This window comes from Phlebotomus argentipes, unplaced genomic scaffold (genome assembly GCF_947086385.1).
Source record: "Phlebotomus argentipes unplaced genomic scaffold, Phlebotomus argentipes genome assembly contig_6, whole genome shotgun sequence".
In the NCBI taxonomy this organism is placed as follows: domain Eukaryota; kingdom Metazoa; phylum Arthropoda; class Insecta; order Diptera; family Psychodidae; genus Phlebotomus; species Phlebotomus argentipes.
Window position 1 is genome coordinate 1,395,640 of NW_026776145.1, and position 22,402 is coordinate 1,418,041.

General features: G+C 37.2%; 1 protein-coding gene across 1 annotated transcript in view; it reads left to right on the top strand.

Moving 5' to 3' along the window:
• The window catches only part of LOC132260357 (semaphorin-5B), a 44,091-nt gene that overhangs the window by 1,935 nt on the left and 19,754 nt on the right, over positions 1-22,402 (top strand). The window contains exons 2-3 of the mRNA XM_059758454.1: positions 10,171-10,271; positions 16,103-16,202. Coding sequence (XP_059614437.1) covers positions 10,172-10,271; positions 16,103-16,202 — 200 coding nt within the window. The 5' untranslated portion in view covers position 10,171. The remainder of the gene's footprint in view (positions 1-10,170; positions 10,272-16,102; positions 16,203-22,402) is intronic.

Genomic DNA, 22,402 nt, shown 5'->3' on the forward strand with positions numbered 1-22,402 from the left:
CAATCAATCATCAGCAATACAATAACGAGAACTTATCTGCAGAAGCATAAGAACCGATGTGGCGGAGAAATATGTGGTATTTCAAGCATAAATGCGCAATTAACTCATATTAATCGCGACATACTCGAGGATATTTATTATTGCATAATGGAAAAACGTGAAAATATCTCTAGCATGGAAAAGTTTAAAATTGATGCTATTTGAAATATGAAAATAACAAATGGGACCATTTATCTTGTGTGCACATACTCAAGAGGAGTAATTTTATGGTGCGAATTCTGGTTGGGGAAACAGTTTCCTCAACATTTCATCAACTCAATTAATGTCCCGATAAACTTATTGGAACACATTTCCAATGTTACCGAGATGAAATAACGTATTTTCGCAACAAATGGAAATTTTCGGGTGGAAACTTCTTCGATTCCAAAATACCACGTTTCCACGAGTTATTTTAGTGGAATTTAATGAGACGCTCAATTATAACGAATAGGAGGAATAATGTGATTTTAATAACATACACAAACTCATTCACGTAAGATGCTGCCTGCTTAGTTATGCAAATTTTGACTGCTAAAAAAAATCAAGCAAAGTCAATAAGCGATTCATGTTGGAGTTTTTAGTTTTAGCGCGGATCGCAGATGAATAGTTAATGAGAATCATGAGAATGTTATTATTATTATTTGCATATGAAAGGATATCTCTTGCAAAAATTGTTAATTTATTGCAGAGAGACACAATAAATATTTGCAATTAATTTATCCGACAGACCAGCAAATATGATGCAAAGTACCACTTGAAACAATTATAAAACAAGTTTCATCTTCTTGAGTGCGAGAATAATAAGTTTTACTCTCAATAGCTATTCTTATAGCATAATTCTTCCCATACACAATTCAGAGACATAATTATTGTCTTCCGATTCACTTAAATTGTACTCCTTCATACATAAATTTCCCCCTAGCATACGGCATTTGCAGTGCCGCCAGAACAAGCGTCAGACACCTGTATCAGTCATTGGTCTGTAGATCTGAGTGATGTATTAAGGCTCCGGTGACATTGCGCCTTTGAAGTTCGAGGTCACTGCAGCCTTCACTTCCTGAACACAGCCAGATAGCAGTAGATGCTGAAATTACGTAAATTGAATGTGCAATGAATATGTGCATATGATACAGACACAGACTTGACTCACAGTGAGTGAAAGGGTTTGAATTCTCACACAGTTAAATACTCACTTTATCATACTCTTCATGATTTATCACTGAATTTCAACAGATATGTAAGCATCACTTCTCCCGTGAATTATCAATTTTTCACTTTGTATCATTGTAAGGTTGGAAAAGGAATGAAAGTGTACGAAAGAGTCGGAGTTAGTACATTGTAAAGGTCAATGGTATTATGAAGGTTGCCTATAGAGCCCCACACGAATTGGATTTTGGGGCTTTTTTCAGACTCTTCATGTGCTCGCTTTTGTGAATAAATGAAATACTCCACTCAAATTCTAGGCAACTAAGTTTCTCCTCAGTGTTTCAATAAGATGACTGATAGTGAATTTCTCCTCGGGATGCACCATGGGGAAATCAATTTGGGGCTAAAATAATCATTAAAGCGACAGAGAAGACTTTCATGTGCACTTAAGTCCCCACAACGGAACCTTATATTGAAGCCACTTGAATTGGCAATAAAGCGCTATAAATATGAGCATGACTTATTTCAAGAGACAGATTGTTGAGGTATTGGTTAATAAAATTCATACTTCTTGTGCAGTTTCATTGGCAATTATGCATGGGATGTCCACCATATGGCTTCGAGTAATGGAGAAATGCTGAAATTGAATGGCATTACTCGATAAATTTTTCCATCTTTCTGATAATATGTGAAAATTAATTTTGTCGCAGCTCCATCATGGTGGTCACTTCAGTTCATCTCTCTCTGCCATTAATCATGTGTCCATGTTATTAATTGTTGACGGTATTCACAGTTGTCAGACTACAAACCACTAATTACAGTCAACAATCCTCTTTCCTACTTCTTTCGCGTTCCTCCAAATCCGTCGACGTCTCTCGGGTTCTCCTTTATTCACAAATTGAGATCACAGTTTAATTACACTGATTGATGCCCTTCTCTGGATGAACTCGAGACTTTATCCCCCAAATCTTTCCCAATTTTAAATGACTGTCCTCATTATTCTTCTTCAAAAGTCCAACACTCTTTATTCAACACTCAATGACACGAAAACTCTTCAATGCCATTACAAAATTCAAGTCACACTGAGCATGAAAGGAACATACAGTTCTTCCTACATACATACATATGTTAGGGAATGTATATTTTTATTGTTAACCACTTGAGACCTCTTTAACATAATTCCTAGGATGACATCTCAATTGAATGGGAAGTGGGCGACGTGAACAAGATCAATCACAAATTTCTGTCTATTTTCCATGTCTCGTGGCCCCTTTTCAATGGGTGAAAGAGCAAGAGTACATCATCAGATTGAGTTCATATTCCAATTCATTTTATATGGAAACACGGGCTTTTTCTAATTAATCACAAATATTATACAAATCTCCGGTTTCTGAGCCGCACTGGAATTTAGAGTATCAATTAGTGTCAGAATATTTCAGATTATGGCTTCGGTGCACTCAAAAATGAGATGCAAATTTAAACTGATACAATTCTCCATTTGCATCATCTGGAGAGTTTTCCGTGGAAAATATTTTTGTCGCAGTCTTCTGGTATGAAGACGAGCATTAAAAATATTAATCGGTTTCTGCCAGCTTTGCGTGAGAGATTTTTATTTAAATTGGATATGGCTTTTTGGCAAAAATACTTCCATCGCTGTCTCCCAGTACTCATTTAATTTTAGATGTATCGCGCTCGCAATATGATAGCGAGAGAAATCAACGAGAGTTTCTTGGCTTTCAAAACTCACTTTACTTGATAATATTCCCACGTGGTAAATGTGCTCCCAATTTCCGATTTTTCGCCTGAAGATTACGATTTGCCAAATTTTCCCATGCGACACTCTTGACAACGTCTTCTCATGAGTACTCCTTAAGCCCCGTAATTGATACCTACCTTTTGTCATCCACCTGAAGAGGAGGGTCCACAGCAGAGATTTTACACTGTCTTGCGAACTGGTACTTAGGGTATTTTCTTGCAAGAACTCACCCGTGAGGGACAATTAAGCAATTACGATGATGATGGGCTGCTCTCAAAATTGACCTTGATCGTGAGAAACTCAATTTCATTGAAGGAAATCAATGAACTTTTACAGCCACATGAGAGGCTTTTGGGTGGATGTATTGTTAACTTTAATAGGCAAAGTTGTGCTGCTGAGATTGGAGTACACGATTGTAAATTTCAGTGTAATTGGCCGTAAAAGTTCCGTTGCAGATCTCTATGTCGACTACTAGAGATGGTGAAATTGTCATAACATTTTACTGTGCCTTGACACCCTATTAATTAAAACCTATGCCTCCACTTAGGTATAAATTCACCATACAGTGTATATTTGCAATCTGATGCGGATAATTTTTTCCCCGGATGTGCCCAGAAGCACATGGCCTGCGTCTCGTCCTCCGCGAGGTTTTCCCTCTTGCGAAACGTATCTGAGCCAGATGACTTCCGCGAGTCTAGCGTCCGGAGCTCCACACTCTTAGTCACACAGCCTTCCGCCGTGGATACGAAAGCCCCATGCTGGGACTCACACCTGTTGATCGAAGCGTGTCGCGATTATGCAACGTATTCCACTTCCATGTCTTTTCCGTGACAAGGTCGAGAACAGAGTTCAAGGAGAGATTTTAATTGTGATGATTTTCTGCATCCCTTCGTATATACTTTGTGGCATTTTTTGGGGTCGTCATGAGCGTGAGAAGAGTTATACATAATAATCTGTGCCGACAAATGACGATTATTATTATTATTATGAGTCTGGGCAATGCATTTTCCTTTCGTTGATAAAGTGCAGACCAAAAAAAATTACTGGACGGAAATGACTGATTAACCCTATATTTTACAATGAGGAAAAAAATCAACTAATTGGAGAGAGATCACTTTCCAATCGATTGATATGCTGGGAGAAGGGAGAACACTGAGAAAGAGGTGTACTGTTTCATCATTCTGTCTCCCATGAAAAACGACACCAATTATTGGTCATACGCTTTATATATCCGGAGAATAAATTCAGAAGCCAAGCAAGTTTTATGATATTTGAGGTATTGAATTCACCTGAAAAGTCACACACGAGCACTTGATGAAAGAGGAGACTCTTAACAGCAACATTAAACATTTTATACGGTCATTTGAGATATTAACTAAAAAATTCCTACTTTTCCTATCTCTCCTATTAATCAAATGCAGTACTATCTCTTGAATAGCGATGAAACTGTGTTAATCTGCCAAGACAGATATCGGGCAGCGGCATTAATCTCCGTGAACGGCCGCAAAGAATATTATTGTGTTTTCACATCAACGCCACACCGACAATTAAAATCATATCTTAAGGCCTCTTTAGTCGGACGCAACTCTTGTCAAAAAATATACTCTTCACGATTTATGTTATGTGTTGAATTATCTGGAGTCAAGCCTATATAAGTAGTAAAATCAGTAAAATTGATTGCATGCTGAGAGCAGAATTTACTAATTAATGATATTGCACTCTGTGAAGTGAATAAATCAGGCATATAACAAGGTTTATACTCTTGAAAACTGTTAATTAGTCAAGAGAGCGTCTAAATATCAAAAGAACCGAAAAAGTATCCATCATTAACGAGGAAGCTGCTAAACGAATGTGATATGCACCCGCCGATGAGAATTCAAATGAGCCTCGATAATCACACCGTCAACTCGGCAGGCTCTCATATTTATTAGATATGCTTTATGGGAAAAAGGTACCTGCGAGTGGATACCTTGCCCAAGCTCACGATGCAGTGTGGGGAGAGTGACCCACTAGCTCTATTGATAGATCGGTTGGCGCGTAATCTGTGGTCAGTTTGAAAATTGATACAAATAGCCTGAGAGTAGAGCATTTTGCGAAACTCTGCTGCCTCTGTCTTGTTTTTTCAACTCCTTTTTCTGTCCACCACATGCTGCAGGAAGCACGCTATCCAAGTCGCGAGAATTGATGATAAAAAGCAATTAGCCTATGTTTGTTTATATACCACTTCTTAATTAACCTGTTTCTCCCATATCCCTGAATTCTCACATATCAATTACGTAGATCCTCTCTCTCTCTCGTGCAGAAATTAATGTGAAAACAGTTGTTCATTAGTTGTCCCGAAAGTCTAAAGGCCTGATGGCTTGGGATATTTTTTCAGGCCAAACATTTCTTTGACGTGAGTTTATGCAAGAGTGCAACTAAGATCCCAAATGGGCTCTCCGTTCTCACATATCGAAAGAAAAAAACTGAGGCCCTCGAAAATCACTAATTTCAAAAGTCGATTAGATTTTGACTTTTTATGTGGCACTCTCGCTGAGAACCATGAAATGTCATAAATCACCGTGAAATCCTATATCGCTTTCTCTGTTTCTTCTTCGTGTTTGGCATATCTATGTAACAACAATCTTTTAGAATTCCGAACCATTGTCCAGATTTTTGCCATGGATGCACGACCTGATGGTAGTTTTTTTTACTTACTGTCCTTTTAAATAGTCCTCTTCAGTGACCCTCCTTTTTCGTCTCTTTTTTTAGCGACACGTTTTAGGATCCCAAAAATTTGTGAAATGCCCTTTGGAAGAGATCTTTAAACGTGCAGACGAATTGATTATGTGACTTTGGGATTGTAACACACATTTTTTTCTAAAAAAAAGTCTCAATTATTTTTTCAGTGTGTGCTATTTGGAGAATCTCTTTGGATTGTGATGAAAAATGTGCAAAAGTATTTTCATGAAGGCCGAGAATGTCTCACAGAAATTATTTGTAACTGATGAGATTTTGGAATTGCATAAATCCATGTGTCACTCAATAAATCAACTTCCGCCAAGTCATATTGAATGTATTGAATTTCAAGGTAATATTTTACAATTACCGGGTGTATTTTTGAAAAGAGCATATTTATCGATAAAATAATATCACACTGACTAAAAATTACCATATCAATTATCTTAAGACGTGATCATAAAAAAGCCTTAACGAAATTGAAGGCTAAGAGAGACAATTTATTCCTGATGATAATATTTCAACGGACATGGAAAAAGACAAAATACTCTGAAGCACTGAGTTAAGTGCCTGTCAATTCATTTTTGCGACATTCGTGTGAATAATCATATCACAAGAACTCACACGAAAGTACATTTGAACGTAAACTAAAACGTAAGCGTGTTTATAGATTTTTCAGCAAAAAAACAAAGTCTAAAATGCACCGCCAGCGATTCTATCTATACATTGTTTTCGCAAAGGGATTTCACGTTCTTAGCGTATCTCGTACACTTTCGTTATGTGCAAAACCACCACATGCAGAGAGAGAGAGGCTCGGATGAGTTTCTAGAAACAGTGAGATGAAAAACCTCAACAGAGTATTATGAAATTCAGTAAATTCAGCCACAAAAAGTATATAAAAATCATTCGCTTTGAACTTCATACATGAAGAAGGATTATTAAAAAAAAATTTTGGAATGAGTAAAAGGAGTTTAATAGAATTGATCCACACCATTTTACAATCAATTTGTTTCATTTTGTTTCATCTGCGATTCAAAGTTTGTTTGGCAAATCTGTATATATAAGATTATGCAATCGTTTTGTCCGATTGTGCATTTTGACCCGCAGTGTAAATTTGAAACTTGGTCTCCTCGAGAAGGTGGATGGGCCACTTTATTTGGTCTGAAACAATGAACAAAGTGGGCGAATCAAGTCTCTGGAGTTAACTGGACGCATTATATTTAAATGCGGCAGGATTCTCAGAAGCAGTGTATCTCTTTTTTGCGTAGAGTTTATTTAAAATATTACACCAAAGCAAAACGCAACCGGCAAACAGGTTTAAAAGATGAGACTATGGGCAAGCGAATATGTACATAGCATGGCTACATAATACAGATTTTGCAAACGATTTCAGGTGGCATTCTTCTGTTTCTTATACTCAATTCAAGGCATGTCAATAGGTCAGGATTGTTGGGACGGCTCTTATGAGCTTCTGGATGATTGCCTTCATAGTTGACAAGAGAGTTTCCAAGAAAGATTTGCTGTCATTCAACAGTTAATAAAAGTACAGCAATGCTTCTCGTGACTTTAATTGTAGCCGCAGTTGAAGCTGATTCATGTCAACAAATTAGAGGCAAAATATTTGACTGTGAAAGATATCACTTCTTAGAAGTAATCTTATTTAATCCATCTCCTTTGCTAGATGTGGTCTCCTCCAGAGAATAAGTGAAGCTCTCTCTGGGAAATAAAAACAAATCATTTGATGTCACCATGTACACAAGAACATGATGATAGCAATTAATAAGTGTCGCATTTATTTATCTGCCGAGTCGCATGGAAGTGTATTGGCCAAGAAGAGAGTGTCTTGAGTTGGAGTGTGGTTGTTCAAAATATGATCCAACACGGAGATAGTAACTCCAGAAAAGGTGCTGAGCACATGGAAAAGTGGAGGGAAAAAGAGAGCATTTAGAGGGCACGATAACCTAAATAAATACAATGTTGTACGATAACAGGTTTGATGGTCTGAAGAAGTGTGATGATAAAGTCATGGCACATCAAATATTTAATTTGAGGTTGTCTTGCTGGATGTTTTCAATAAAGAAATAAATTTCTATCTCGATTCATAACGATCTCATGGGCCGAGATATGACTTTGATGAGATCGATGAACCCTCACGAGATCTATACTTAGAGAAAAATTACACAAAGAAATGACAATTGAGAGATAAAGCTTTACACTCTCCTGTGGTACTCCTCCAATGCTCATCCAATCATTATAACCGTTAGCGGTTTTGAAATCCGCAATTCAGTATCATGAAAGGATTTCACATTCTGATTGAAGTGGCATATTTTTCGCAACATCTTTCAATAAAAAGCCACACCTTGCGGTGTGGTGGTCGTATAATTTTATCTAATTGATTTTCCAACCATTTTTTGCACAACCACTTGGAGTGTTTGTATGATCTACAAGCAGATGTTTCCTGTTTAGTCAAGCATTTATACTTTTGTCATTGGGCGTTTAACTATGCTGTTCACTGCATAAATTCCAGCATCTAATTTATATGTTGGTGCTTTATAAAATTTCAATTAGCCAAGTGCTATAAATGTTAAAATATTTTCCATTTATTTTACACATTTTACACACGCAATTGAATATAGTGTTCCTAAAGAAATTTCTCTTGTGAAAATATGAGCAAGAGTCGCAGCAAAACAGGCAAGAAATAAATTGAATCTAGCAGATGGTCTGACTTAGGAGGATTGCACGTTCCTTTGGCGTTTAAGTGCTTCACTACGTTATTTTCTGCCACTGAGAAACCCCCTTATTTAGCAAATTTGCGTTTTTGTAAATTAATCATACGCACTGTTTACATAAACAATGATATGCAGATACACTCTTCTAAATTATTATGTGAATTATTATTGCAAGGAAAAACGCTAAAATATGTATATTTCGTTCTAAATACTTCTCCGGTTCAGTGGAAAAGACAAGAAAATGTTTGAGATAATAGCACTTAAAATGGCATGGCAAAAAATTGTCTTATATTTCTCTTATCGCCCAGCTATGGGCATTAATGGTAAGAGAATGGTAATAGGTTTCTTTATCACTGTGACGCTATTTGGCATGTTCTACTTGCTGAACAAACAAATGGTGAAACGCGGTCTGGCAAATGCTTTTGCAAAATTTAACTGTTTAACTAAATGTTGAATGTTCAAACACAATCTGTTGCTCATAGAAAAATGTAGCTGGGAAAATGGGCGAGAATGTGGCATTGTTCGGCATTCGGAAAGGACACTTCTATGCCAATACGTAAAAATATATATTTGCATATGAAGTGTCTCATTAAGTGAAACACATAATCAGCATCGGACAATATTTCATGCAAGATCTTGCACGAAATACGCTTCAATGTGACACTGCTGATTGCTGCTAAAAGCATTAAATTTTTCTCGTCCGACTTCATTTTCACGTAACATTTTCTGTTTGTCAGTCTTTCTTATTTTATTTTGCGCTTTATTTGCTTTCCTTGTTATTTAACATTTGCATTGACAAACAGAAAAAGGTGACTCGAAGTCTGATATTGCTTCAATGAGATAATTCTCTTCCAACGAAATCGCGTGGTTCTGCCAGAGCCGAAAAAGCTTGCTCAAACAGAAGATAATAGGTTTTTGTGGCTACGTGTACGTAATCACACAAGACATTTTGAACTCTGTTTTCACACGAGTTTTTGCAAACACTCCAAATCCCTCCGACTCTCTATCAAAATCTCATTAAGAATGATGCCCCGTGACAAGTGCTCCGTAAAGCAATCTAATCATTATTACGCAAAAATGAATTAATCAACGTATTGATTGCATGGAGAAAAAAGTTGACAGTTGTAATATAAACTGAGTAATAACTGACGTAAATGTTTTCATAAAATTAATTGAATTGCTTCCTTTAAAAGCATCAAAATGACCTCAGTTATTTATTGCAGTATATACACACACTTCACATTAAATTTCATAGAGAAATATTTCTTCACCAGACTTTGTGGCACTTCTACAAATGATTCCAGTCTTTTCAGCCCATGAATTGTGGTTAATATCGTTTAATGTCTCGCTTTACTATCAGATAGACTTTTATTATTTGCCATGATTAAGCAGGTTAAAAACCGCCAATGTCGAATTTATATTGTCATGTGAGATATGAAGCTACCCACTGCTTTAATTTCTAGCCCAAAATAATATTATGCTACACATAGGGCTTTTAATTCTATATAATCAATGTAAAATCAGTGGAAAACCCGAAAAACTCATGTTGAGTTTTGCGTAACTAGTAGTTTTTATTAGAGGGTTTTTAAAAGAAATAACGGCGTCATAACATTTTTATTAAATTGTGGTTTATACTTGAACGAAAAAGAGAAACTCTCACATGGTTTCGATTACATGCGTTCAATCCCACTAATGTATATTCTTATGTATATATAAACTAATCTATATAGAAAATTACCCTCCTTCTGATATTATATACCATCTTTATTGTTTTATTTGCAGAATGGCTTTTTTGGCGGCATTTGTTGTCTTCGTGACACTATCTTCACCGTTAGTGGTATTAAGTGAGAAGGAACATGACTTTAGATCCATCGCTTATCAAGGTAAGAGAGCTTCATGTGTGACATGTTCGTTGCCGAAATTGTAACACATTTCAGTCAAAATGAGACTAAGATTTTCATAGAGATACACAAGGATCCAAATATGATGAATATCTTAGGAAATCTACCTTACAATTACAGCAAAATTGCACCTGAAGGGGCAATTTATGAAGAATGTGTCGTGCAGTGTGGTCTGCAATTACAAGTGTAAAAGATACGCTCCTCATTTAAAAAATCACAGAATTGTCATGCAAAACATTTCTTTCGCATCTCAATTCGAATTATTTTCGTTTTGCATGTCTCACCTCATTCAAATTGATGTCTTTAATCAGTATGTAATTAAGTACTTAACGCGAATTGGTAATTAATTGCCAACATTGAATAAATATGACGTGTGGTAAATTGTGTGTAATTTCTGTTTCATTAAATTAATGAATGAGAGTTAACTTTAAAAAGAAAGACCATTAAATGAGAATAATTTTACTACAGCAGCAATAAATTTGTTTGATATTTCATGCTCTCTTAAGGTAGCAATATATTTTGGGTGGTATTTAAAATAAATTCAGTAATCGTCAAATATTAATCATCACCGCTAAATGGAATCTCGCCTTTCCTTGAAGACAATTCTCCTCCACTCTCTCTTCTGCCTGTTTTCCTAAGTTCACATTAGCGGCTCACATTGGGTATTTTTTGCTAGTAGGTACTTGGAAAAGAATTGCATTTATAAAATTCTTCAAACATCATCGAGACTGCGTTTCTAAGAAAGGTTATGTGAGTAAGGAAATCAACTCTAGTGACTGTCTTATGTGGAAAGTCTCTGGAGACAAACTAATTGCAGAAAAACGATTGATTTACTGCCCAACGTGATTAAAAATTAAGTCTTCAATCACGACATTATTGAAGAATGACTTGTGGTTATTTTTACATACACTCTATGTCCGTATTGAGAAATACACATAACTCATACATTTTATACGTATTGATGGGCAAGAGGGAAAAAAATCGCCAACTGAGAAAATGGCACTAATGTCAGTGCCAGTTTCTTTGGTGCAGCAAGAAAAAGTTGAAATCTTTGAGAGAGAAAAAAACAGTCGATGAACGCAGAAAAAGCTTCAACTGAGAGATATAAGAAAAAAAAACATTCTCAACATCAATCGTCGATATGCTGGGAATGCGAAATCGATCAAGTTCCTGTTCTCGATTGAATCAATTTTTCTCCACGCGCAAAAATGACCAATGATGAGGTGATTCGCGAATCAATGTTGATGGGACATAGCCAAATGCTTGAACCTCAGCCGAAAAGACCAAATAATTCAATGGAGAGACACCATGTGAATTGCCATATAAAACACTTCTAGCGATCCAATGAGAGATCGATAGATAAAAGACACAAGCGGAATTAAAAGTTGGGTATAAATGGGAATTGTGGGTCTTTTAATCACACGCTAAAGAGCAATCATCGATTGTTACCATCTATATGATGTTTTCCGCACAAAGCCCAGATGCCCCTTACCGCATTTAACTTTTCATGGTTAGTCTTTTTTTGGTTTAGTCTCACGCACACACCTCACACTTTTTGTCCAGCCCGATCACGATGATTGAACGATTCGGTGATCCGTGGTAAATCCTCCGCGAGGTGGAAGATCTTCGGTGAGCTGTTGTGGTGAAGAATTGGAGAAATAGATATCTCACACGGCGGGTGGCTCCAAAGTGGGTTAAATGCTGATGGTGAAGACACTCTCGACAAGGAGAAAGAAATAAAGAAATCTCCTCCTTCATGGATGGTAGATCGCAATTAGATTGTCGCGTAACGGTTTGCCGTTCGGTATGATGGAAAAGGTATTGATGAGTGAGAAATTCGATCTTGCATTTCTTTTAAATCATCCACGCAAATATAAAAGTCGATACGGAGCCTTTTTTCCGATGTGACAGCATTCCTGTACATCGCGTCGTCCGTTGTTTCGGCATACAAGAAAGTCTCATCGCTTCGGCGAGAGCATTTTATATGGCGAATACTGATGGACGCAATGTGAGCTTCAATTTACTGGCGATATGGCGGTACGAAGGCAATAAAAACGACAGATTTCTTGAGACATGCCAATGCAATAAAAGTTCACGAGAGACTTTTTCCACCACCAGCCATTCCTCGATATCAACGTGAACAGTGGTAACACTGTGACCTTACACGGAATGCAAACCTCACCATATTAGTGACGATGGCATCTTCAATCGCTCACAAGCACTCTGGTCAGCCTCACTCCGGAGTCCGGAGGTGTCCATAATTTCCTGGGTTGCTATTTTCCATCAGGAAATGTACAATATGTATGTATTCTAATGGTCGCGCTTAAACAAAGAATGTCATGGTGAAACTCCAAGTCTCCAGAGATTTATCTCCCGGTCTGACGCGAGCAAAGAGAGTAAAATCTCATTTGTGGAGGAGGTTAAAAGAGAAATTTGAGAAAAATCCATCGACACGACTAATAAGACCGTTAAGTACAAAATGGCATTGTGTCAATAGTGCAATCAATTTGTATGCTGTAAAAATCTTCTATTGTTGCGCCTTGACCCCTCGTGACAACTAATCATCTCATGCCTAGCCTCGTTCGAGAGATACCCAGGCATTCAATGATAATCGCCAACCTTATGCAAAGAATCCACGTGAATCAAGAGTCGTGGTATTTCGATCAATAGACACTGAGAGATAGGGAATTAAAGGTGAGCAAATTGTGAATAGTGGGTGATAAATATTAAAATATTGTGTCTAATTCACTCAGCTCAAGTAAAACCTATTTGGCTACAGTCAGCAACACGGCACGATTTGAGACAAAGGCTTCTACTATTGGCGAGAGACTTGCTAAATATCCCATATTGGTTCTATGGAGGCATGTTTGTAAGATTTTCCTGCTTCTTTGTGGCTGTCGAAGCGCAAGATCGCCTTTCTCGTTCTCTTAAATTGAAGGAGCTTTGTCTATTTAAATTATTTTGCGTTGAGGGGCTAGTAAATTCTCTTGCGTCAACTCTTCTGAGAGTCGTTGCACAATATTGAGGTAATTTAATCAAATGAAGATAGCCCTCTTGGACTCCGACTTGTCGTCTTTAATAAATGAAATGGATAGTTGAAAGACTCGTATTCTCTAAGCATGGTCAGATACGTAAATTAATTGAAGCATATAATCTAGCGGCAAACAGAAGTTGATATTATTTAATGTGAAAAACTTCTTAATCCCACTTGAATCTCCTCCAACAGAAGATTTCTCTCAGAAGTTTATGTATCGAGTGCCTAATTGATATTTCTCATCAGGTTCGAAAAATTTCAACGGCAACGAGAGATAAAAGAATGTTTTAATAGGTACGATTAAAAAGTCGATGAATTCCCATTTCTAACGGGCAATCTAGATAAATTTTTACTTGCTTGTAAAAATATCGATGACACAGGAATTGAAATTATTTACCATCTTTGTTTAATGCCATCGTCCGCACAACCGTTGCGCCTCGTTGGGATTTGATGTGGCTTCAGGGCGAAAGAAGGAGGAGTGGAGAAAGGAGAAGATGAGAAGAAGGAGAGAGAAAAAAGTAATGGAAAGATCGACCCTCCCGGTAAATCCAGTAAGTCGACAATGAAAGACACTTGTCCAAAGTAGGAAAAGAGCAGCGGCATTAACAGAAAGCGCACATCACAGGCCGAGTACGTGAAATAACTTCAAAAGGTAGCTCCACCACGAGAACACAGATATAACGCAACAGTTTGTTTTACTCCCCACTCGCCGTGGTCACGGAGAGTCATCTCAGGGCAATGTCCTGCCCTGCGAAGGACAATGATAATGTGGGGTGATTGAGAGAAGAAATGTTGCGCGCAATGATGCGAATGGAGCCGAAGAATATGAATTGTTGAAGCTGCCAGAGCAAGATTAGTCAATTTCTTCTGTTGGTAAACTTATTATCGAAACACAGCCGTGTGCAATTATAGTGCCAGAAATTTTGGCCGATCTCTCACCCATAATTTACTGGCCAAAATGGGTCAAATAATGGTCAAACCAGTTCATGTACCGAACGAGCTGACAGAAAGACATAATACCTCTTACCTGTGCTCCATTGTGCCTGGCGAAAACATGCAGATTCTTAATGTTCTTTAGTGTCTAAGATAATGCAAAATTAGCACCTTGGCGGAGAGGAATTTATGGAGGAGTCCACACTCTCTTCGTACATGCGTAAATTACATGAACATGTTCTGCATAATATGTGCATAAATAAAAAGCAACGTAATTTATAATATATAGTGTAGCAAATGGCATAAAAAGAACGCGCGAGGAACATCACAAAGTCCTGGCAAAGCGCTCCACCACCAATGATGAGATTATTTCATATACACAAAATGGATTAAAGTACACCTCATAAATTAATTCAATGCCATTCGTGAATAATTGCCAATTTTCTGACAATCATTTTGTACGGAGCCAGAACAAATAGTGACCATTTTTATTTTTATTCCCGAGATCGAGATTTGCATAAAACGGAATGATAAAGATTGCATCAGGCGGTTCTTTGCATGTTGAAACTGATCGCTTTGGTTGTACAAGAAACCTACAAGAGATATACGCCCGTGAAACAGCAATGAATCTTTGGCTTTGTGCGCTCTAGGAGAATTGCAAATAGATGGTATTAAAATAATAAATAAAAATCGAGGGAGCAAATGAGTGGGAATTTCACTAGAGTTTTGTCGTAAGTGTTTGAAAATTGAGGCTATTTAAGGCTGGCCTAAATTATTCTATAATTTGAGTCAATTTACTGATAAACCTTCGAATGAAGGCAAAGGTCGTGGGTGAAATCATGAAAAGAATAAGAAAGTGCGACTGGTAATAAGAAATGGTAAAATTTCATTGCTTATTTTACACCCCACTAAAGTAAACGGTTGCTTTTCTGAATTCACATGAAGATTTTGAAACATCTGTTTCTCATACCGGCCTTTGCTGACAAAGATTTCTAGAAGGATGTGCATCTTGTATCTTGTGACCATATGCTTTGCATACCTCAATTCATTTTAAAATTACCAACATAAAACTTACAATATCCGTATTTGCATTTTACTTTAATCATCTTTAACTGTAAATAGTTATGACCTATGTGCTTTCTGTCTGGAAATATAAGAGTTCGAGGATGAATTTCGTGGAATATCTGTACATTCATTATACAATTAGGTTGATTAATTTTATTGAATTGTGGTGTCGAGCATTGTGGATTTATACATGAAGGACTGAACCATTACTGAGTCCATTACTGTTTTCAAATAATAAGTGTGATTGTAGAAAGCATTCATATTTGCTTCTTATGCTAATGGGAGACCGCAGCGCGGCGCCATGACTCCTCGATCTTCAGCCAGTATCAACATCCAAAAAGGGTCAAAAATTGAAAATCAACAAGACCTCACAATTTGGGTCAATTATTTGCAAACAAGATCAGTGAATGGGATATATTGGCAAATTTAAACAGTCTCTAGAAATACTACATAAATTCAAATGTTGGCGATATTTGCTATGGTCACTCATCAAAAGTAAATACAATTTGAAAGTTATTAGAGTGGTGATTGGCATGCACGTGGGGTATTTTTTTTATGGAAAAACATTCCCATGATTGATTGGTGAACGCGTGTCACTGTTAAGTCAAAGAGGACTTGAAAGTGATCACTAATGCATCTTGAGTTCTCAATGCACTTGATGTGAAAGATCTTCAATCACTCTTTGGAGAATTATCTCACTAAACACACTTATGCTCCCATCCACTTACCGTGGAATAATTTTGAAAGGTTCTTAATTGATTTTCGGATTATTTCTTTGCAGATTTGCTGCCGACTTCGAGTCGTTTCACTGATGGAAATGTCACATCATTTTCGCGTCTGCTCTTCGATGTCGCCAGAGATCAAGTGATTGTTGGGGCCAGGTATGTGTGACTCTTTTTAAGCTCCTCAATTATTTGCCAATCAAACAGTAAAAAAAGTCCACCACTGTTAATTATTCCATCGACGCCATCGATGTCAGAGAAATGAATACTTCGAAATGTGATAATGAGAAAAAAACGTCCGGTTAGTCCACTGCTAAACATTGAGAGGGATGTCTATTGACTAATGCGAGATAGTAAAAATTAAAAGTGCAGATAGAGTTAATTAAGTAACGGGAAGAACGTGCAGATAATTTTAATTTGAAACATATACAATAAATTTAACACAAATTATATTGTGAATAATCAATGTATCATTATGACTAATTTGAGAGTCGCAAAAAAGTTCTTCCCATTTTCTAAGCAATTCATCGCGATTTCTAACTGTGTTTCTCATCAATTTGAGTTCCACACACCTAATTTCGCATGCGACACAAGCGGAGAGATGTGAAGAAAAGGTAGAAGATTTATTAGATATTTAACATGTACATCAAACTTAATGCCTTTTCTCTCACTATCGTCTGATGATCGCATTAATTTGCGGGAAGAAAGTTTCACAGATGATTTCTACCGCGCTAATTTTATCGCTACTTTTCAAACTTCCCACGAATCCGAGCAATCCTCTCGTCAGCTTGATACTTCTCAAATTAATCTGGGTTCAGTGTTCCATTTGAACCCTTCTTTCAGAGCGATACTCACGAGATAATTTGCAATGCAGGAGAAAGTCAATTAATCTGCCAAATTGAAGTGTGCGTCTTGAGAATACTGTTTCCTCACGGGGTGTTTGAGATCAAATATAGAAAATAATCCACACAACGTTTCAATGAAAGGCAATTTTGTATTATTTGCTGTTTATTAATGACACTCAATTTGTCACACAGTTTATTTATCACGAAATCGTGAATTGATTTTCACGGATTCACACCGAAAAAAGCGATTCCGCGCCATGAAGAAATTTATGCTGCGGCAGAGTCGACGGAAGAGACAAGATATTGAGCTCAAGCATGAAAATGTGCAATAGAAATTGTGGCTGAAGAAACTTTTTCTAACACGACATCAAGTGTAACAATTTTCTAGTGTCTAAAGCACTTTCTTTTTCCCTGGAGGATCATAAAATTTTCTATCTCAGTGATTGCCAAATTATATGGCCTATAGGTTGCGAAGGCGATTTGCCCATTTCGTGAATACTCTCCTCGAACTGTGACTTGCCCACGGTCAGAGTCTTGGGAAAATTATCTCACGATTGATTGCCAGACACAACATAAATTTTAGTCATGTGAAAAGTAATTATATGTAGTCGATATGATAGGACAAGTACGAACAGTAGTTGGCAGAAACCGTGAATATTTTCCTCAATTAGATGTTTTGCAAAGTGAAAACGGAAATGTTGAGCTCATGTTGACTTATACATAGATGGAAGATTTCGTTGTTGATTGAATAAAAGCGTATACTTGACAAGTAGGGCATGAGCCAATGTGAAATAATACAGCAAATTATTCCTACAAGAACTATGTCGATTTGCTCTGTACACGCTTAGAAGATTACTGCAAATGTGCGACTTGGCTGATATGGCCTACGGAACTGTAAGGAGACATCGACCCATGCGAAATGTGATTTGAAAACATAATTTACAATTTGTGTCGGTGCTCTCGCACGAAATAAGTGGCGAAATGTATGAAATACTGCCATAAAGAATTGTTGATTTCTCTGCCTTGGTAATTTCTCCCGTGTTCCTTGAAGTTTGTACACAAGTCAGAGTAACATTTCGTTTATTGCTTCTGTTGATAGTATGGCTAAAAAATTGGGTTTTTTTTTTTTAAATTTACTAGAGCATTTGCATTGAAAATTGTATCACTCAACGTAATGAACATTTAGTTACAGTCATGAATACAAAATTATACAGACGTAGTGAAGTTTGAATTTACTTTCACACCATGCTCTAACTACAGTCATAATACATAAAATTTTTCAAAACGAAAGTGTTTAATATTGAAAACGTTTTCATCTCATTTTCCATGTGGTATGTTGAATCTCAAGAGTGTTATGTTTGTTTTCATTACTGGGCGATGATTGATATGGATGCTTAAGAAAATACATAGCGATACTTTCAGGAAATCACTGTACAAACATGAAGTATTAAAGAGAAAAAAAACATTGTCATATTCTCCAACTAGCCACTGATAATTGTGAATATGAAAATGAGAAGTGAGACTGTATTATCTGATATAATTAAATAGTTTTATTGGCAGTTACACGCTGCATGATTTCACTTGTTGCTCACGGTCGAGGTGCTCGGAATGGTAAAAGTTGCTTCTGAGGAGTAGAAACACTCAGCTGGATACTTGGGATATTTTTTCGTCCATTTGAGGCTCCGACCACGGTCTGTTGTACAACATGGCAGAATCACCCGGGCATTTGCTAAGGAAGTGAATGATTAATCTTAGCATCATCTAAATGGCTCCATTACCACCACAGCTCTTAAAAGTGGAATATAAGAAAATGCATTATCTCTAGTCGGCCAAACAAGACATTGCGCGCGGGAAAAATCCATGGATGTTAGAGGGACCTTCGCAAGACAACAGAGGAAGATTGAGTGTAATTTCTGACTGCAAGCATCGATTGAGCAGTCCATTGATTACCATTATTGTATCACTAATGAACAATAAATATTTTACGATGTGTAAGAAGGCAAGAGAGCTCGTTGAAATCCCACTTCTTGATGCCGGAGAAAATTCTCTGCTTCCTCTGCTATCAGAAACTAAAAAGTTCTTTCTCACAATGCGCCTTTAAAAAATCTTTCGAGTGCCGGACGAAGCCTGGGCAGGGGCAAACCGGTATATTTTATCATCTCTAGTGAGACAGCAAATGTATCGCGAATTTGTTTCATAAGAGAGAAATACGCGATTTTCGCTCATGTATGAAGTCTTTTGAATGTTCAACGTGTGAGAAGGCAGGAGAGATGAAGGAATATTTTGACCATCTGTTGAGTCTATTGCCGATTTGCTGGTAATTATGTGGGTTTCACCATGAAAACATCCACAAATTGGATTTTACATGCGCTAACTAATTAATCTCTAGCGCCCGAATTTCAATCACACACGCCATTCCTCTTAAATTAATGAAAATTGACACCATCTCGAGAATTTCGCCCGAGAGAGAACATAAACACGGTCCTCCGGATACAAGTGCATGCAAATTTCTGTAACTTCTAGCCTCCGCCAGTGATCACACTGGAAGATAGCCTATGAGTTCAGAAGTCTATCCGAATTGCAGAATGCACTCTGGTGGAAGTTTAGAGACCCATTCATTGGGATGGAATAATCATGGAGATTGCCTACTCAGTGAAATATGGTGAATATTTACATACTCAGGCTTTTTGTGTGAAAATAGAGATAATATCCCACTGCGTGATTTAGGTGAATATTCCGAGAGGTGTTGGAGCATTAGGTTCCCTCTCCCAGAGGGTTGAAGTCGTGCAGGTCAAGCACAACTTCTTGTAAACCATCAGACAAAGGGACTATTTTCACACAACACTCCACGATTTTATACCCATTCGCCTCCACACGCATGAGTTCGTCTATTGAAAATGGAATTTCGTTTGCGCCATTTATCTGAATTGGTCCAATTAATGTGAAGACGCTTTCACTCATAGTAAAGGAATGTCGGAGGGAGATGTGAAGGAATTTAGATCAAATGGAAATTCATTAGATATACACAAATTAAAATTTGTCACTTTTCAACTAATTTTACATTTCATCTCAAGTTTCATTATAGATAAACTGGGAGCATTTGAAATGTAGCTCCATTGTAAAAATCCTTTTAAGTGATAATCCGCTATAGGAGGTCAAATTAGAAGATACTCGCAGATGATAATTTTTCCACAGTAATAACTTTTATTTTAGCATTTACGAAGTGCTAAACTGCGGAATGTTTGCTGATTTTCACGTGAAACACCATGTGGGTGTTCCATCTTGCATCTTCCGTTAAAACAAGAAATAGCGTGAATATTTTGCTTTATTGTAAATGGTAATTTATGGTGGAGGGTTGGGAGTATTTTTCACCTCGCAGTAACAGATATAAAAAAAAATAAAAGGCACGAAAAAAAGAGGTCCAAATTGAGCAGGGAAACATGAAATTTCTCGGGGCGCCAATTTGCCGCCCATGAAATTCGCATTCCGGTTAAAGAGTCCAATAAAGGCAAAAATTTACGATGTCACTTGCAATCCGGGCAAAGAGAATCAATGATTGTTGGTTGAGAGACATCCAATGGCGCTTGAGAGATTGTATTGATGAGGGGAAGCTGAAAAATGGCTGAAAGTTTTGACTCCGTCGAAAATTTATGAGATCTTGCATTTGCGTAATGTGGTGTCACTGGATCACTTTATATTTATTGCGTAATGATCCAGTTAATCATTTAAAGTGACTGTTGAGAGAGATAATCATGATGTTGACTTGCCACAAAGTACTCAGACAGACGTGCGAAGAAACTTACTTTTGACCAAGTAAAAGGTGATAATTGTCTGGGTCCGAAATTATATAGGCGTTCGAACACCCCAAATCAATTAAACGGCCTTAGTGATCGTGTGAACGGGTTTGTAGAATCGTAACACGTCCCATCGATGCATGTGTGCGTGTTTTAATTATGGATGCTAAAATAGAAATGCATAGAAGTCCATCAAGTTCGTGCATATATGCAAATGCTCGCGGCCTCAGGTGGTGTGTTGAACAAGATGGGTTCTTTTTGACAGAATCCGCGAGATATCTCCGACACAGGAAGATCGCATGCGTATCTGTGTGACGAGAAAAAAGTCATTTATGTTGCTATTTTCGCTGTTTCTTTTGCCGTCACATGGCGTTGCTACTAATGAAGGTGTACACACTGCAAAATACATAGTATGTTTCCAGCATATTAATATTGCTAGAATTTCTCTTTTTCCAAGGAGTCTTTGAACTTCCGCTCTGCAATGTATAATGTTATTAATCCAACACAATCATTCCGCTGATTTTAGACGAAAAGAAAGTTTTCTTCAGGGCCTGATCAGGTGTCGCTGAATTAGAAATGCAACCTGAAGGAAATCATAAAAACTAATTAGGATTTGTGGAATCCAATTTTGCTTTGATAAATTCACTTCTAATCCAAAAAGTGATTTTTATAAATGAGGAAACCCAATAGTTTTCTCTAATTACGCAGCGAAAAGACTTTTAACACTCGACCACTGTTGAAATATTACTACAATTTCATTTAAATCATATGATTTCTGCACAAAATGTATTCAGTCATAGAGAAATAATAGAGCTGGCGGCGAAATGGAAATTTTGCTCTTTTCACTCAATTTCTTAGCATTAGAAATAATATAAATTAACTTATTCTCTGCATGAATTGAGAAAGAAAATGGATAAGTTTATTGCAAACAGCCGACATATTCTTGATCATTGATCAATGACGAAGGACCGGCTAATCCGTAGCAGATTTATTCAACTCGCAAGATGTATTTTATAGAAACATACCACAATCAATAAACAATTAATCCGTCTCATTCCGGTTTACTCAGGCACATAATTGAACGGCAGATTCTCATCCAAGAGATTACTCTACCCATGGAAGGAGTGCAAACAGAATACTATGCTTCCCATTGTATCTCTCTACAGAACACTGAGTTACATATATCTCCTCTCGAGAGACACAATTCATTACAGAACCCGTAAATCTGTGACATTACACTGAATGGTGCATGAATATTCTTCATTTAGTATGCAGAATCATGCTCATGCAGACATTGATTAAATCCCCCAATGTGAATTCTCAGAAAAATAGTATTTATTGTATCGATACACTTTATCGAAGCATGTAAGAAGCACTAAGTGAATGCTGTGGCGACAAATTCTGTCACTCTGCAGGAGATAGTCTTTGAGAGATATGCTGTGGTGTAATATTTAAAATTCCAGCGACACTGTGTCGCTCAAATGATTAACATGGGCGACAAATACCTGGTTGACATCAATATTAATAATAAATAAAGTACAAAAAATCACTCACTATGTAGCGAGGGCATATATGATTAAAAGCCTGACTGCCACTTGTTAGATTCTGTGAAGGCGACAGAACACTCCGAATTCAATCAAATGGGAATCGTGTGAAATTCCAATGTTCCAAGATTTTCTGCACAGTGCTGGCCAGCGTCGAGAAAAACCCACACGAATCG